The sequence below is a fragment of the Phoca vitulina genome, unplaced genomic scaffold (genome assembly GCF_004348235.1).
Source record: "Phoca vitulina isolate PV1807 unplaced genomic scaffold, GSC_HSeal_1.0 scaffold14, whole genome shotgun sequence".
In the NCBI taxonomy this organism is placed as follows: Eukaryota; Metazoa; Chordata; class Mammalia; order Carnivora; family Phocidae; genus Phoca; species Phoca vitulina.
Window position 1 is genome coordinate 33747944 of NW_022589717.1, and position 19219 is coordinate 33767162.

General features: G+C 39.3%; 1 protein-coding gene across 1 annotated transcript in view; it reads left to right on the forward strand.

Annotated features, from left to right (window-relative positions):
• RXFP1 (relaxin family peptide receptor 1) overlaps positions 1 to 19219 on the forward strand; it is a 98319-nt gene that overhangs the window by 26311 nt on the left and 52789 nt on the right. Inside the window, exon 2 of the mRNA XM_032413076.1 lies at positions 11882 to 12019. Within this exon, the coding sequence (XP_032268967.1) occupies positions 11882 to 12019 (138 nt within the window). The remainder of the gene's footprint in view (positions 1 to 11881; positions 12020 to 19219) is intronic.

Sequence of the window (19219 nt, forward strand, 5' to 3'; positions counted from 1 at the left end):
CAACGTGATGCCCCCAGCTTTGTTTTTCTTTTTCAACATTTCCTTGGCGATTCGGGGTCTTTTCTGATTCCATACAAATTTTAGGATTGTTTGTTCCAGCACTTTGAAAAATGTCATTGGAATTTTAATTGGGATGGCATTGAAGGTATAGATTGCTCTGGGTAGCATAGACATTTTAACAATGTTTATTCTTCCAATCTATGAGCATGGAATATTTTTCCATCTTTTTGTGTCTTCTTCAATTTCTTTCATGAGTGTTCTGTAGTTCCTAGAGTATAGATCCTTTACCTCTTTGGTTAGGTTTATTCCGAGGTATCTTATGGTTTTTGGTGCTATTGTAAATGGAATCGTTTCTCTAATTTCTCTTTCTACAATTGCGTTGTTAGTGTATAAGAAAGCAACTGATTTCTGTGCATTCATTTTGTATCCTGCCACATTACTGAATTGCTGGATGAGTTCTAGTAATTTGGGGGTGGAGTCTTTTGGGTTTTCCACATAAAGTATCATGTTGTCTGTGAAAAGAGAGTTTGACCTCTTCTTTGCCAATTTGAATACCTTTTATTTCTTTTTGTTGTCTGATTGCTGTGGCTAGGGCTTCTAGTACTATGTTGAACAATAGTGGCAAGAGTGGGCATCCTTGACGTCTTCCTGATCTTAAGGGAAAGGCTCTCAGCTTTTCCCCATTGAGGATGATATTCGCTGTGGGTTTTTCATAGATGGATTTTATGAACTTGAGGAATGTTCCCTCTATCCCTATACTCTGGAGAGTTTTAATCAGGAAAGGATGCTGTATTTTGTCAAATGCTTTTTCTGCATCAACTGAGAGGACCATATGGTTCTTCTCCCTCCTCTTATTAATGTGTTCTATCACATTGATTGATTTGCGAATGTTGAACCACCCTTGCATCCCAGGGATAAATCCCACTTGATCGTGGTGGATGATCCTTTTAATGTATTGTTGGATCCTATTAGCTAGCATTTTGGTGAGGATTTTGGAATCCATATTCATCAGGGATATCGGTCTGAAATTCTCCTTTTTGATGGGGTCTTTGCCTGGTTTGGGGATTAAGGTAATGCTGGCCTCATAGAATGAGTTTGGAAGTTTTCCTTCTGTTTCTATTTTTTGGAACAGCTTCAGTAGAATAGGTATTATTTCTTCTTTGAATGTTTGGTAGAATTCCCCAGGGAATCCATCAGGCCCTGGACTCTTGTTTTTTGGGAGGTTTTTGATCACTGCTTCAATCTCGTTACTGCTTATTGGCCTATTCAGGTTGTCAATTTCTTCCTGTTTCAGTCTTGGCAGCTTATAGGTTTCCAGGAAGGCCTCCATTTCATCCAGATTGCTCAGTTCATTGGCATATAGTTGTTGATAATAATTTCTAATAATTGTTTCTATTTCCTTGGTGTTAGTCGTGATCTCTCCCCTTTCATTCATAATTTTATTAATTTGGGTCCTTTCTCTTTTCTTTTGGATAAGTCTGGCCAGTGGTTTATCGATCTTATTAATTCTTTCAAAGAGCCAACTTCTAGTTTCGTTGATCTGATCTACTGTGTTTCTGGTTTCTAATTCATTGATTTCTGCTCTAATTTTAATTATTTCTCTTCTAATGCATGGCTTAGGCGTCGTTTGTTGCTTTTTCTCTAGTTCTTTAAGGTGTAGAGTTAGTTGGTGAATTCAGGATTTTTCTATTTTTTTGAGTGAGGCTTGGATGGCTATGTATTTCCCCCTTAGGACCACCTTTGCAGTATCCCATAGGTTTTGGACCGATGTGTTTTCGTTCTCATTGATTTCCATGAATTGTTTAAGTTCTTCTTTGATTTCTTGGTTGACCCAAACATTCTTGAGCAGAGTGGTCTTTAGCTTCTAAGTGTTTGAATTTCTGCCAAATTTTTTTTTGTGATTGAGTTCCAGTTTTAGAGCATTGTGGTCTGAGAATATGCAGGGAATAATCTCAATCTTTTGGTATCAGTTGAGACCTGATTTGTGACCCAGTATATGGTCTATTCTGGAGAAAGTTCCATGCGCGCTCGAGAAGAATGAGTATTCTGTTGTTTTAGGGTGGAATGTTCTGTAAATATCTATGAGGTCCATCTGGTCCAATGTATCATTCAAAGCTCTTGTTTCCTTGTTGATTTCTGCTTCGATGATCTGTCCATTGCTGAGAGTGGAGTATTGAGGTCTCCTACAATTAACGTATTGTTATCAATATGACTCTTTATTTTGGTTAACAGTTGGCTTATGTAGATGGCTGCTCCCATGTTGGGGGCATAGATGTTTACAATTGTTAGATCTTCTTGTTGGATAGACCTTTTAAGAATGATATAGTGTCCTTCTGTGTCTCTTATTACAGACTTTAGTTTAAAATCTAATTTGTCTGATATAAGAATTGCTACCCCAGCTTTCTTTTGAGGTCTGCTGGCATGGAAGATGGATCTCTATCCCTTCACTTTCATTCTGGATGTATCTTTAGGTTCAAAATGAGTCTCTTATAGACAGCAAATGGATGGGTCCTGTCTTTTTATCCAATCTGCAACCCTGTGCCGTTTTATGGGAGCATTTAGGCCATTCACGTTGAGAGTGATTATTGAAAGATATGAATTAATTGTCATCATGTTGCCTGTGAAGACATTGTTTTTATAGATTGTCCCTGTAAATTTCTGTTGTATATCACTCTTGGGGTCTTTCTCCTTTTATAGAACCCCCCTTAATATTTCTTGCAGGGCCGGCTTAGTGGTCACATATTCTTTCAGTTTCTGCTGGTCGTGGAAGCTCTGCATCTCTCCATCCATTCTAAATGAAAGCCTTGCCGGATAAAGCATTCTTGGCTGCATGTTCTTCTCATTTAGTACCCTGACTATGTCTTGCCAGGCCTTTCTGGCTTGCCAGGTCTCTGTGGATAGGTCTGACGTTATTCTGATGTTCCTCCCTCTGTACGTAAGGAATCTCTTCCCCCTAACTGCCCTTAAGATGGTTTCCTTGGTTCTAAGATTTGCAAGTTTTACTATTACATGCCAGGGTGTTGGCCTGTTTTCCTTGATCTTGGGAGGGTTCCTCTCTGCCTCTAGGATGCGAATGTTTGTTTCATTCCCCAGATTAGGGAAGTTCTCAGCTACGGTTTGCTCAAATACATCTTCTAGTCCTCTCTCTCTCCCCACTCCCTCCGGGATTCCAATTATTCTGATATCGGAATGCTTCATGGTGTCACTTATTTCTCTGATTCTATTTTTATGGATTCTGAGTTGTTTTTCCCTGGCCTCCTCTTTTCCCTTTTTATCTATTATATTGTCTTCCAGGTCGCTTATTCTCTCTTCTGCCTCAGTTACCCTAGCTGTTAGATTATCTAGATTAGATTGGATCTCACTGATAGCATTTTTAAGTTCTGCCAATTCACCTTTTATTTCTGCCCTTAGAGACCCTATGTTGCCATTAATTGATTTCTCCATTCTAGCCATTGTCTTCATAATTGCTAGCCTGAATTCCTTCTCCGACATCTTGGTTATATCTGCATCCATTTGTAAATCTGCAGCATAAGTCATAATCTCTGAGTTTTTTCTATTTTGGGGGCTCCTCCTCCTAGTCATTCTGTTGATGGGTGTTTAAGGGAATGTATAGAGTCCAAATTATTGACCAGAACCCAAGCAAGATGCCTGTTTTCTTGGGACCTTAGGGTTGCTGGCCTCTTGTTTTCCCAGCCTGTCTTCTGCAGGAGGGGCCTGCCGCGCTGTTGCTCAGGCAACCCTGTTTGGGCAGAGTTGCCCTGCCCCCCTGTGGTGGGGGATGGGCTCAGCGGGAATCAGTTTTTGGGGCTTTTGTTCTCTGGCGGCTTTCCCTGGTGGCTTTCCACGTCTCTTCCACAAGTCAGAGCAGAAGAGACTGTTCCCAACCCTCTGCCTCAGAGCAGAGAGATCACAGTCTGTTCTTCAGTGAGCTCTCCAGGCCACACCCTCTCCGTTTCTGTCCCTGCTGCTATAAACTGCAGCAGCCTGGGTTGTGCGCCCCTCCGCAGCACTCCCAGTCCTGCCTCCAGGTCGGGCCCGTCTCTGCCCTTTGTGCTTCTAAACCGCCAGCTGCTCCCAGTTCGCCCGCATGACCCCACCGCTCTGGGTTTCCGCCCTGGGGGCTGCAGTTCGCAGGTGCAACCCCGCCACTCCGGGTTTCCGTCCAGGGGCTGCAGTTCGCAGGCGCGATTCCGCGGCTCCGGGTTTCCACCCCAGGGACTGCCCTAAAGTCCTTTCCCGACACTACCGGTCTGCGAGTCTGTGCCCCGTCCCCAGCATGCGAGGCTGTCACTCACCAGCGGTGTAGGATCCCCATGGCCAGGCTCCCTCCCGCTGCCGTTTATCCTCCGATATCTGCCCGCGGAATCACGGCTCCCCACTTCGTACCTCAAAACCAACCACCTGCGATATTCTGTTTGTAGAGATCCAGATCTTCTTACATCTCAGGCTGGTTTCGTGGGTGCTCAGAGTGGTCTGGTAGATATCCAGCTCAATTCCGGTGACCAGTTGAAATAGGGTCCCCTATTCCTCCGCCATCTTTCCCCCCTCCCTATGGGAAGTTATTTTTAACGGCATGTTCTCCTAGGCTAATGATATAGGGAGGATATGAGTGAAATAGGGCATGAACTATTAAGCTGGTGAGAATGAGTAGATAATGCTAATGAAAATTCAGTCCATCTCCAGTTAATTCAATTCACCACATATCATTCATTCTCATTCATTCATTTATGCATTCATTCATTCATAAGTATTGATTGCTATCTTATACTACCTAAGCACAGGAATATGACCGTGATTTGAGACACAGTCTCTCCGCCCCCAGAATGCTGACAGAAGAGACATACGTGGACAACAACTACAATATAGTGCAAAAGGGGGCTGTTGAAATGGGATATGTACAGGATGCTAAGAAAACAGAGAAGAGGTATACAGTCCAGCCTAGAGAAGAAACAGAAGCTTTCAGAGGAAGGTGATATGTGAATCCTAAAGAAAGTATAGGATATTGGCAGTAAATAAGGAAATCACACTGCCTATTTACTGCCATTTTGTCAGTAGGAAACAGCAATGTGCATGACACATTTGGAGACCGCAAACAGTCTGACCTTGGGTCAGTTCTGTGTGAGACCTTAAGTCAGACTGGAATAGGGAGAGGCAACGATAAAGTCATAATTCTTTGTTGTTGTTGTTGGAAGCATGGTTTGTTTGTTTTAGTGGGAGAATGGTATTTTATTTTTTATTCAAGTGTAATTAACATACAGTGTTATATTACTGTCAGGTGTACAATATAATGATTCAACAATTCTATATATTATTCAGTGCTCATCATGACAAGTGTAATTTTTTTTTTTTTTTTTTTTAGAAAGAGAACACACATGCGTGGGGGGCGGGGAGAAAGGGCAGAGGGAGAGAGAGAAACCCAAGCAGGCTCCACGCCCAGCACAAAGCCTCAATCTCATGACCTCGAGATCATGACCTGAGCCGAAATCAAGAGTCACATGCTTAACTGACTGAGCCACCCAGGCGCCCCACGATAAGTGCATTCTTAATCCTCTCCACCTAGAGAAAGGCATAATTCTTGGGAAACTAAGTTATTTATCTGGAGCAGTGTAAGTTATGAAAAAAATCATAATAAAATATTTAAAATGAGAAACTGGGCTGAGGCAATATCACTAAGAGCTGTTGAGTACCTGGATTTTGTCAGATCAAATGAACTTTCTTTTTGGCTATTTTTTCAACTTTATTGAGGTATAAACAATTGAGTTTTTTTCAAGATTTTTTGTGTGTGTACAGAGTGCACACATCTCAAATGCTCAAATTTGAAGTCTAAACTGTCTTTTTAAATAATACCTCCTTTTTTTTTTTAAGATTTTATTTATTTATTTGACAGAGAGGGAGACAGCGAGAGAGGGAACACAAGCAGGGGGAGTGGGAGAAGGAGAAGCAGGCTTCCCGTGGAGCAGGGAGCCTGATGCGGGGCTCGATCCCAGGACCCTGGGATCACGACCTGAGCCGAAGGCAGACGCTTAACCGACTAAGCCACCCAGGCACCCCAAATAATACTTCCTTTTATTTTTTTTTATTTTTTTTTTTTAAGATTTTATTTATTTATCTGACAGAGAGAGACACAGCGAGAGAGAGAACACAAGCAGGGGGAGTGGGAGAGGGAGAAGCAGGCTTTCCACTGAGCAGGGAGCCCGATGCGGGGCTTGATCCCAGGACACTGGGATCATGACCTGAGCCGAAGGCAGACACTCAACGACTGAGCCACCCAGGCGCCCCTAATACTTCCTTTTAAACATCTGTTTTGTTATTCATAGATTCATGGAACTAGTTCAAGAGGCCTGAAAATGTTTTGTGGCTGATTCTTTTACTTTTGGCAAAATATACTTAAATTATCTATCCAATTTTTCAGAACCTCCAGAGACCATCTTAGTAACCCAATCCATTGTTTAATAATCCTTATAGCTAAGAAATTATTCTTTCTAACTACCATGAACGCCCTCCCTGGCATTAGTGAGCATAACAAGGTGCGGCCGCTTTCCCAATTGTCAAAACAACAGCAATCCAGAGACACAACAGCTGCGCTGGTCCCTCTGTTTAGTAATGTCCCTCTACTTCTAAAATCTCTTAAAATCTATTGGAAAGTCTCTACTAGAAGATGAGTAGCCACTGAGTATTAATTAATCGATTGTCTGTTCTGCAATTGAGCTCATGTGTTAGTAGTCTGCAGGCATGGAGTGCTTTCCTATTGATTCTTCAACAATGCCGAGTCCTGGGTTTCTCAACCTGGGCACTACTGTCATTAGGACAGATAAATCTTTGTTTGAGGGAGCCTTCCTATGCATTGTGAGATGTTTACCAGCATCCCTGGACTCTACCTATTAGCAGCATCCCCCCCCCAAGTCATGACAATAAAAAATGTCTCCAGACTTTACCATTTGATCCTGGGGTACAAGGAAAACTCATTCCTGTTTGAGACCCACTGACCTTATACTACCTTGTTTCAAAAGGTCTAAAGAGAGCTAACTACTATTACAAACGAGATTTTTTTTTTTACAAACGAGATTTTTTTAATCTATAGCTAAGAAACCAAATTTTCACACATTTGAACTGCTTGTAAATAACCTCAGATTTTTTTTTTATTATTAAAGCAGTACTCGCTTTTAAAAAACAAGTCCAAATTTTCTTGAAGATATAAACTGCAGAGTAAAATCTCCCCTTTGTCCTGCAATTACTGGTCCCATTTCCCAAAGACGACCACTGTTGATGGTTTGTTGTGAATACATCAGCATTTTATAAACACAAGTATTATATAGCCTTTATTTTATATAAATAAGATCAAACTATACAGACTATTGTTCAACGTACATATGTGAATATATAGTTCTGAAATTGCCCCATGTATCTAACAATCCTCTGCTGTGACTGGTATTTTTGTTTTGTTTTTAAATATCTTAAATAGTGGGACACCTGGGTGGCTCAGTCAGTTAAGCGTCTGCCTTAGGCTCAGGTCATGATCCCGGGGTCCTGGGATCAAGTCCCACACTGGGCTCCTTGCTCAGCGGGGAGCCTGCTTCTCCTTCTGCCTCCCACTCCCCCCTGTTTGTGCGCATGCGCGTGCTCTCTCTCCCTCTCTCTGACAAATAAATAAATCTTTAAAAAATATATCTTAAACAGTTATTGGCAGTCATCATTTAAGATAGAAATTATCTTTTAAAATAAATGGACTGGGGGCAGCCGGGTGTCTCAGTCGATTAAGCATCTGCCTTCAGCTCAGGTCATGATCTCAAGGTCCTGGGATTGAGCCCCATGTCAGACTCCCTGCTCAGCGGGGAGTCTGCTTCTCCCTCTCACTCTCCCTTTCTCTCTTTCAAATAAATAAATAAAATCTTTAAAAAAATAAAATATTAAACTAAAATAAAAGGACTGAATGTAGGGAAAGTTTGTCTTTGTGTGTGCATGTGCATGCGTGTGTGTGCATGCGTGTGTGTTTATTTTACTTCCTAACAAGGTATTTAGTAAACTACCTCTATACTTTGGATGCTGTAATTATCTAAGAAAACAGAATATTGCATATTTTCCAGAGGATTTCAAATGCAGGAAATAAGTTATAGAATCCAATGACACTCTTACCTTAGTGCTTACACGAGTCATAGCTGAACAGAAACACAATAAACATTTTAATGAAATGTACCAATTACACTCACCTACTTTATTTTAAATTTAACTGAACAGAGATGCCCTTAAGGCATTGACTTCAGAGCAACCATATTAAAATGTTCCATATTAACATTTAAGGTTGTTTCACAACAAGGGTTATAATTTCCCTGAGTTGGCATTTTCATGAGTTCCCTAGACACAATTGTAAGTGCTTGTGCATTTCTGTCAAGGTCTGTCAAAAAGTAAAAGCTAAGTTTTATTCCATTGATGATAAACCGCTAGGAACTTTGCCTCCAAAAAATGTTTATTATTAAGATTTTAGTCCCAAGAGGGAAGAAAAGGATTATTTTAGTAAGGTTTGTTTGTGCAGACTCACCTTGGTGCCAACTTTCCATCTCCAGTGACAAGAGTTGTTCTCCTCCTTGTATGGAAGGTGGAAGAAGACGTCTTCACAAAGGGAAATTTTTGCCCTGCTTTCAGGCTGATGAGGGAGGGCAGAGAGCCCTCCCTATGTTTGTTTGTTTTTAACTGTCTTCACTTTAAAATAATACTTGGGCCAAAGTGGCATATTTTGGGGTGGCATAATATGATCCCCTTCAACTGCAAAATTCTCCGATAACCATCATGTACTGGCCCCTTACTCTATCATTCTGTTTCTGAACAATGGAGCCCTAAAGCTATTTGGTGATCAGAGAAAGGTATTCTTCTGTGCTGAGCGAGACAAAGGAGCTGTGGTAGCCCAGAGAGGAATTTTGGGGCCAAGCTGGGGTGAGGAGGTGTCCACGGAGGGAGCTGGTGTCTGGTACCATGTATCAGGTTTCTAACAGGGCAAGGAGAGTGCTCATTTAGGAAAAATGCCCATGACCAGGACTCAGAACTGAATGGGGGTGAGGAGGGCAACCATGCAGGAAGAGGGTCTGTCAAGATAATAACTATATTAAGGATAACAGAAAGCAGTTTCTCATTGTCAGAGAAGGGAGTTAGAGATATGTAAAGGGAAAAAACCAGACTGAACCTTCTAGTGTTGGCTGGGAATTGGAATCCCCTCTACAAAATGCTTATTAATTACAAAAGCTAACTTTACAGTGGAGGAGTTTTGGAGACATCACCCTAATCAAGTGACCAAAGTGATCACCATCAGTAATGGGACAAATCAAAATCTTGCATAACCTAACAGGCTGAAATGAACATCACTTCTGTGAATTTCTTGCCAAAGGTGCATAATCGAAATCTAATTTTGATGAAATATCATACAACCAAAATTTAGGGACGTTCTACAAAATATTTAACTTGCAATCTTCAAAAGTGTTGAGGTCATAAAAGATAAAGACAGACTAAGAAACTACGGATCAAAGGAAACTAAAGAAATGTGACAATTAAACGCAAGGATTATGAACTAGATTCTTTTACTATGAAGGACTTTTGAGCAATATGTGAAACATGAATGGGTTCTGAGGTTGAAATGGTAGTAAGGCATCAATGTTAATTTCTTATTTTGATGGTTCTAGCTTGGTTATGTAGGAGAATGTCCTTGCTTATAGGAAAAACACAACCAAAGTTTTTAGGTGTGATGGAGCATCTGATCGGGAACTTATTCTCAAATGATTCGGGGAGGGAATCATTCTTTATACTATATTTGAAACTTTAAGTTTGATACCATCTCAAAATAAAGTTATTTTTAAAATACCACTATTTAAGGGGCGCCTGGGTGGCTCAGTTGGTTAAGCGACTGCCTTCGGCTCAGGTCATGATCCTGGAGTCCCGGGATCAAGTCCCACATCGGGCTCCCTGCTCGGCAGGGAGTCTGCTTCTCCCTCTGACCCTCCTCCCTCTCATGCTCTCTGTCTCTCATTCTCTCTCTCGCAAATAAATAAAATCTTAAAAAAAAAAAAAAAAAAATTTAAAATACCACTATTTAAGACTTTAAATATATCTTTGAATCATAATGTTATAAAAAGGTGGAACTAATTTCATGGCACAATCATTGAAGAGCTGTATCTGCTTCTAAAGATAAACTTAAAAGATAGGACATAAGAGCATAATATCCATAAAAATAAGTTACTCCAGAAGAATTTTCAAAACAGCAGCATGAAAACACAGGCAGGTATGTCTACTTAAAACATCTTCGAACAGTAACTGTGGCTGAAGGCTGACAATTCATCAAAGAATTTTTCTGAAACCCTTGATTTTTATTTTTTTAAGTAAGCTGCACACCCAATGTGGGGCTCGAACACATGAACCTGAGATCAAGAGTCTCATGCTCTACCGACTGACCCAGCCAGGCGCCCCTGAAACCCTTAAATTTTAAATTTTGTTCTTAAGAAATTAATAAAGATATCAAAAGTTAGTATCAACACAGATTAACCTTATTTTATGTACACTTGAAGTCTCTGAAATGTATGATGTTCTACCAGTAACATCCAGTGGTACACAAATCCTTTGACTTCATTTTAATCAGTTTGTTGAAAAAATATTGATAATTTTAAAATAATTTCACAAGTGAAGGTACTATTTACAACATAGCTCATTATTACATAGATTTAACCATTTCCTTCAACAAATGATGTGCTCTGAAAAACTAAGTACAGTCAAAACCTGACATAGCTAGATTTCTTCTCTATAAAAATGTCACTTGCCCTGTTATTAAATGTCCTTCTTACAAAGAAAATAGCCACTTTTATTCTTTTCATGTCTTGATGACAGATTACAAACACATTTTTACAAAATAAATGCTATTGACAGTTCAAACTATTCTGATCTTATTTCTTATAATTGACAATATTCGAGAAAGTTCTAAACAGGTACAAACTTGATAAGGATAATAAGCAACAGAATTACATTTGGAGTCTCCAGTAATCTTTAAAGTTTATATAAATCTGAGGTTTTAAAGTGGCATAGTTAACTTATATCCACACAAAAACCTGCATGTGGATGTTTATAGCAACTTTATTCATAATTGCCAAAATTTGGGTGCAACCAAGATGTCCTTCTGTGGGTACATTCAGACAATGGAATATTATTCAGTACTAAAAAGAAATTAGTTATTAAGCCATAAAAAGACATAGAGGACCCCTAAATGCATGTTACTAAGTGAAAGAAGCCCATCTGAAAAGGGCAGGAACTTTATTTCATTCAGTGCCATTTGCACAAAATCTTGCACAAAGCCTCACACATAGGAGCTATCCAATCTGTGAGTGAGCAGGTGCATGTACTTTCCTGATGGTCTCTATGTCTTCTTCTTCTAGTACCAGACCAACCTTGATTCTGAGTGAGAACTCAATAAATTCCTGATTTTTAAAATGATTGGCTGAGAGGTTTTTGAAAGAGAAGAAAGGAACTGAGTTCAACTCTAAAGTATGGCAGACATGTCATAGAAAAAGAAGGATTGGTTGCGGGAGCAGGGGGGACGCCACCACCACCCCCCCAACCCTGCTCCCACAACCAACCGCAGGGGGATGGTTATCTGTGACATTCCACGTGGGAAACAACATGAGAAAAGACAAAGAAAGGAGAATCCTGGCATCTTCTGGGAACATGGAAAAGAACGTCCCAATAGCATGGAGGTTCTTGGAAAAGAGTTGGCCTCAGGCTAGTGAGCAAGGTGGGGCTCGCATATAGAGAGCTGTACCTGCCAGAATGAGAGTACCTGTTTTAGGATACTGGGAGAAAACCACTTTTTGAAATGTTTTTATATTAACCTTCTCTCCTCATTCTTCATCAGTGGTTCCTGGGAGCGGGCAGGATGTCAAGTGTTCCCTCGGCTATTTCCCCTGTGGGAATATCACCAAGTGCCTGCCTCAGCTACTTCACTGCAACGGAGTGGACGACTGTGGCAACCAGGCAGATGAGGACAACTGCGGTGAGTGAAGCCCCTGCCCGTAGTCACCGCAGGACCCGGGGCGGATGCAGCGAAGGTGAAGTCGCTGAGACATCTCATAAGGAGGAAAGGGGAAAGAGAAAACTAAGTTGAAATACAAAATAGATGTCACTTAGGGAAATCTTACATTTCTTTTATTAGCTTAAAGCATCCATTCTTTTCAATGTGTTAGTCTCACGGCCAATATTTCAGGAAAGTGGTGATTGTGCACATAGTTTTTTATCCCGCAAACCGGTCCAGTTAGCGTCTTACCGGCAGAAGGGTTTAGAAACTGAGAATATGGGCTCTGGAGCCAGACTGCTGGGTTTGAACCCGGATACAATGATAACTAATGATGTAGTCTTGCGAATGTGTTTTAGCCTCTCTTTGCTTCCTTTTTCTCATGTTAGGAAAGGGTTTGGAAATTGACCCTTTGAATTTGGGAAGATTATATGTAAGAGATTAGAAGAAAGAGGCATACAGCAGGTGCTAGTTAAGTGTTAACAGCTATTGCCCTTTCTTATCTTTTGCTGACTACAGTTCTGAAGGACAAATGAGACCTCCTAGAAAAGAACAATTAAGTCCAGCCTACCTATTACTTAACCAACAATCATATTTATAATCTTATAAAGCCAACAAGTAGGGCTTCCGGCCAGCTAGAATATCTGGAAAACTTGGCTTTCAGTTAGAATTTTGTTCAAATTTCTGAAGCCTCAAAAACACAAATGTATAAAAGAACTTCAGTGGGTTGGATTTGACTCACTAGGAAAATGAGCTTTGGTAAATAATGTAAATATAATAAGACTTCTCACTCATGGAGAAACAAGGTACTATTTTTGGAGGACAAAAACATGCATGACAATTTGAAGTGCTGCCTAAATAATACACTGAGGAGGACTTGATGTCTTCACTCCCTAAAGTATTAGAGACTTTTTAAGGCACCACTTTGAAGGAGTTAACACTTCAATGTTTGGAACATTGTCTCTAGGTGGTGGAGGTTAACTCAAAACACACTTTCTAAACTGGTGAGCTTAAGCTAAAATTGCCTTTGATTTGGATGGCTATACATATGTGTTTTCTTTAAAAATATTTTTTAAATATATATAAATATATATGTGAATATAATATATAAATACATATTAGATATAAGTATATATAAATATAAATTTTCATATGTAATATAAAAATATATATTCTATCTTGTTAAAATACCTGAATACTGAACAAATTAAAAAAAAAAAAAGAAGAAGAAGAAAAGAAAACAGTGTTCTGCCCACTGCCAGCCACTCTCAAGTTGCGAGCAGTTCAGATAGAGAGAGTGGCTTCAGGGCTTCCCACCAATGGAAATGTTGGTCGGAAGCAGGAAAAAACTTGGTGGGACAGGAAATTTGCCACCAAAAGTAGTTTCTCAGCGAAAAAAAAAGCTTGGGAGCTCCTGCTTGAGTGTTAAATTTAAAGAAACCAAGTAACAAAAGTAACAATCCTCACCGTGATGATACTTAGTTACTCAAGTTTCTCAGGATTTACCATCCAGCAAATTCAGATGGAGGCACTATGACATTAGAGTGTGGAGATCAGGCTCGGGAGATCTGGACTTCAGTTCTGGCTATGAAGACGGTAAAAATGGCTGTTTTCTGCTCTGTGAAATGAGAATAATAAAAGTATCTGTGACCACCCAGTCTTCAAAAGATTCAGTGAGATCCTGTATCTAAGATGCTCAGCCCAGTACTTGACACGTAATTAACATTCAGTAAATGTTAACTTGTGTATCAGCGAGCTGTTATTATTACAAACTTAGTGACATAAGAAGTAATCATCTATTTCGCTGGCCATTCGGTGGGTCAACAACTCAGCTCAGTTGGACTTTCTCAGGCATCTGCGGTTATCTGTGGATCAGCTTTGTCGTCATGCCTGGGATAACTAGAGTGACTCAGCTCCAGAGTGATCCTCCCGCAGGTTAAGCCAAACTTGTTCTCGCAGTAGAGACATGGCACCCAGGAGTGAACTGGAAGCGTACAAGGCCTCTTGACTCCTAGGCTCAAAAATGGCGCACTCGCCCCACGTCCTTGCCAAAGCGAGTCACAAGGTTGGCCCTGTTTCAAGGGGTCAAATGGACCCCTACCACTGCTAAGAGGGGCTGCAAAGTCACACTGCCAGGGGCTTGGGCAGAGGGAGGGCAGTGACTGCAACCCTTTCTGCAAATTCTACCACAGGTGCTATTATCATTGCTTTTCCCACAAGCATTGGTATTAACTCTCAGTGACTCAGAGTCCCCACCTGGTGACTCTAGGAAGTCCTGTTAGTTAAACAATTTAAATATCTCTAGGAACAACCATGGTTTGTCTATTTACTTATTGAAACAGCAGCTCATATTTGAAGGAATGATATTTTTCCATACGCTTGCTTTTGTAGTTATATGTTTATACAAGTAGATGTGTGTGTGCATGTGTGTGGGTCGGTGGATGTGCGTGTATCCTATTGATTATGGGATAGTCAGGAGATGGGTAAGTTTTCCCACATCTCCTGAAAATGTAATTGTAGTTTATTTGGGGGGGAAGGTAAACTGTGTAGATTTGTATATTTGTACCTTAATTATGTTAGTTATCCTGATTAATTATCTTGGTGAATTTTAATAGAGAGAATATAACAGAGAAAATATTAAGGCCTATTTCTTTATACTTAGAATTTGAGTTCTGGTGACAAGCATGGGCTTAACGCTTGTGAAAACAATACCAATCGGAATAAAAATCGGGTTAGAGATGTATCCACCCATCCACCCATCCACAGGTTTCTTCTTTTTCCACCTCTTTGACTTTTTCTCCCTCCCAGTCTTTATTCAACTCTCTGTGGATATGAGGGCCATTCTCTCTCCTTCCATCTTATCGTTTCCATGTGTCTCCCCACTTCCATTCTGCCCCCATAACTGTCCCCATCCCTTTTTTCACTCTCTCTCAACTTACCTTTCATGCTTATCTTTTCCTCTATTCTTTTCTCTCTCAAACCAAGTCTATCACAATATTCATAAATTAGACTTTAATTATCATTTCGCTCACCTCATTAAGTTTATAAACTGATTGTTAAAAAGATTTTAATATCTTTACCTCCAAAGAAAAAAACCCAAGCAGTTGCTTTTAATTTCTATGTGGCACTCAATAGATACCGCTACCCCTACTGCACCCTTGGGCTTTGTATCCCAGAATAGTGGCTTGTATTTTATTGTAAGTAGACTCGGAGGTTCAAGAAAATCTTGGGGGGGTGTGCGCCTGGGTGGCTCAGTCGTTAAGCATCTGCCTTCGGCTCAGGTCATGATCCCAGGGTCCTGGGATCGAGCCCTGCATCGGGCTCTCTGCTCAGCGGGAAGCCTGCTTCTCCCTCTCCCACTCCCCCTGCTTGTGTTCCCTCTCTTGCTGTGTCTCTCTCTGTCAAATAAATAATAAAATCTTTAAAAAAAAAAAAAAGAAAGAAAATCTTCAGGGGGTTCTGTGAATTCCCTGGAAACTATAAAATGCTGTGTATTTGTGCACATGTAGACTTTCAATGAAAACAGTGTCCATAACATCAAACCTTTGCAAAAGGTTTTATAGTTTTTAAAAGGCAAAAAAGATTCCTAATCCCTGTCATTGACTAAAACAGAAATCTCCTAAAAAACTATTTAATCCTGAGTTGGAACCAATTTCCCCTAATTAGCACTCCGAATTCACTCATGTAAAATTATTATATTGTCAATAGTTTACAAAAATAATCACAACAGTAACGACTTTTCCTTACCTTCTTTGATTTCTCTTTAAATAGAAACAGAATTGTTGGAAGATTCCTCAACCAGGCATCAGAAAGTTCAGGCTCAGATCCTAGAAGTGCCTCTTTCTATCTATTGTTACCTGCCTGGGCAAATCATTTTTTGGCTCAGTCCCATTTTCCTTATTTGTGAGATTGGAATAATAAATTTGTTGTGAGAATTAAGTGAATTACATATATCTATATCTATCTATATCTATATCTATATCTATATCTATATCTATATCTATATCTATATCTATATCTATAGTATGGTATGGTATCTATAGATAGATAGATGATAGATAGATAGATAGATAGATAGATAGATAGATAGATAGATGATAGATGAAAAATAGATAGATAGATAGATAGATCACGGAATCAATCTGTGCAGATCAGATTATTGACCCCTATATTCAGTAGTTACTCTGGAGTTTACATCTTTTTAATTTGATCCCAGGAATTGTTTATATTTGATTGGACTTCAAAACAGGGAAATCCTGGTCTGTATGTATGAAGGGAAGTGTGAAGCAAGTTGAGTCAAAATAGTATAGGCAATCTGTTCTGAAAGTTTGTTTTTTTTTTTTAAGATTTTATTTATTTATTTGACACAGAGAGAGAGAGAGAGAGACAGTGAGAGAGGGAACACAAGCAGGGGGAGCGGGAGAGGGAGAAGCAGGCTTGTCGCTGAGCAGAGAGCCCGATGTGGGGCTCGATCCCAGGACCCTGGGATCATGACCTGAGCCGAAGGCAGACGCTTAACGACTGAGCCACCCAGGCGCCCCTCTTCTGAAAGTTTTGCTAATTTGTTGTCTTAAGGACCTCTGACATGAGCAGGGAGTTCATTCATTAAAATAAAATATTCAGGTCACAGATGAAATAACTCAAGTTCTAGCTATAGATGTATATAAAGACCTTAAATCTTGGCATATGAAAATGAACAGCATTTTGTTTAATCAAAAATACTAATTATTAAAAATACAAGTGACATCTGAAAAGCAATTAATATTAAAATGTTTTTATTAGACCAAAAAGAGTATGCTATTTTAAAACCTCCTTTATTCAGCATTGCCAACATTTGAAAACCCTCAAATCCAGTTTTGGAAATATGGGTGAAATCATAATCTCTTCTTATGAAAACATGTCTATGTAACAAATACTATGTTACACTATTACTGGTCTTATGTCAGAAATATATCTCTCAGGTGCCTGGGTGGCTCAGATGTTTAAGCGTCTGCCTTCGGCTCAGGTCATGATCCCAGGGTCCTGGGATCGAGTTCCGCATCGGGCTCCCTGCTCAGCAGGGAGCCTGCTTCTCCCTCTGCCTCTCTCTCTCTCTCTGTCTCTTATGAATAAATAAATAAAATCTTTAAGAAAAGAAAAGAAATATATCTCTCCTGAAATTCATCTAGACCAGCGAATCTCCCAGTGTAGTTCTGGACCAAACCCCTCAGCATTAGCCACGAAGTTGTTAAGAATGCAAGTTCTCAGGGCCCGGACCAGCCCAGTTGAATCTGAAACTCAGCCAGTGGCTCAACGATGTTTCTGCAAGCTCTTCAAGTCATTCTGATGCACACTACATTTTGAGAACCACTGACCTACACCCAAGTGAGCAGAAAATAAGGAATACATGTGAAATAGTAGCATCAGTAGAAATAAACTAGAATCAAGTGTTCCATATGGTATGCCAGCATGCTCACTTGCTAACAAACTCCATTATAATTATAATCAAATGTGTTTGTTTCCGTAAGAAACCCTGACACTGCATTGGTTGCAGTCATCTATCTAGAAATATATTAAAAAAAAAAAAATTGAACTCTGGTCAAAACCTCAACCATGGTCAGCTGACATGCTGTTGCTGTCCATGGGTGAGTAGGCTGGGACATCTCAGGAAGGATAACAGAATTTTACCACCACCTTTAGGGCCCGGGTGATAAAAATGATGAAATGCAGTTATTTTTCTTGCATCTTATTACTGAATTCCCTTCACCAGCTATGGGTTTTTTTTTTCCTTCTCATTTTACAGTATCTGGGTAATTTGTGTTCCCCTGGCTGTTCATTTTTAAGATATTCATGTTTATATTCTGTTTAATGTTAATTAAATTAAGTCAGAAAGTTGGTTCTTTTCGAAATATGTAAACCTCATGCATATTTGAATAAGCAGCATTAAATATAATCACATAAAATACAGTATCTTAACATATAAATTAAAGAAAAGCCCACAGCTAAAAATCAATTTGAGAGGGATCATTTACGACTTAACAGTATATTGCCAAATAAAAAAATTTTTTGTAATGGAAGGGGGCTACTTTTCCTTAATTAGAATTTTTAAGATATATCCAAAAAAAATACCTCCAAGCTATTTAACATTGACACCAATAATAATTATTAAAGTGGAAAAGTAAGTCAAATCAAAATAGTAGTAATAAAATTTAGCAGAGTCACCAAAAAAATGAAACACCATTAAATAAATTAAACTGATTCCTCATGTATTGAACTGGAATATGAACTAAATATATTTGGGAAAAAAATACAACCTTTGTATTATCACAGGCATTTTAAAGAAGCACTCTGATTTGGCTATTGAATTCCCAGTTTTCTTTTAAAAAATAATTTCTCGATAATGGAATAGTTTACTGAATATAAAAATAAAATAAAATGTCTCAGTATAAAAAATATAACACATCTACTCACTGAATATTTTTCATGGACACAATGAAAACAAAAGCAATAGATTTAAAGTTTTCCACTGCATTCACAAAAATCCCTTTCTTTCTAAAATATTTGGGCAATACAGAATTTATAGACATATATAGACATACATTTGTCAAAATCAATTGCACCATTTTTATAACTTTGATCCTTACTGATAAACTTCAATATGAAAATGAACAATTTTTTCCCCGGAGTTATACCATTTGATATAATTCCCATACAATTTACATATGTTTTTGCCATGTATCACTAACCCATTTTTCTTCTCAGAACTGTCACAGATGCAATCAAACAGGCTAGAGCCCCCCACCAGAAAAAAGAAAAAAAAAGTCTTCAGGAATCATTAGAGCAGTATTTGTTGCAAGAATGACAAACCAAAAAAAGTGGGACCTTTTGCTTTTTTAGCTAAAACTCTCAGATACTTGGCAGAATACATCTGGGTAAATACTGAGGGAATTGGATTACAAAAAGGTGAGGGCCTTCACTGAGAAATCATTTATGTCCATTTTAAACTGAGTGCTAACTCAGTAGTAAAAATGAAATATTAAAGTAGAATCAAATTCTCAGATACTATGGCATTTATTCACTACCTCTAGATTCTTATTTAAAAAGAACTCTGCATTTCCAGATTAGAAATTTGCTAGCATTCCTTCTTTTGTATTATAAGCAGATGGTCATACAAAGAGGGCTCCCTGTCGAAGTCACATCAAC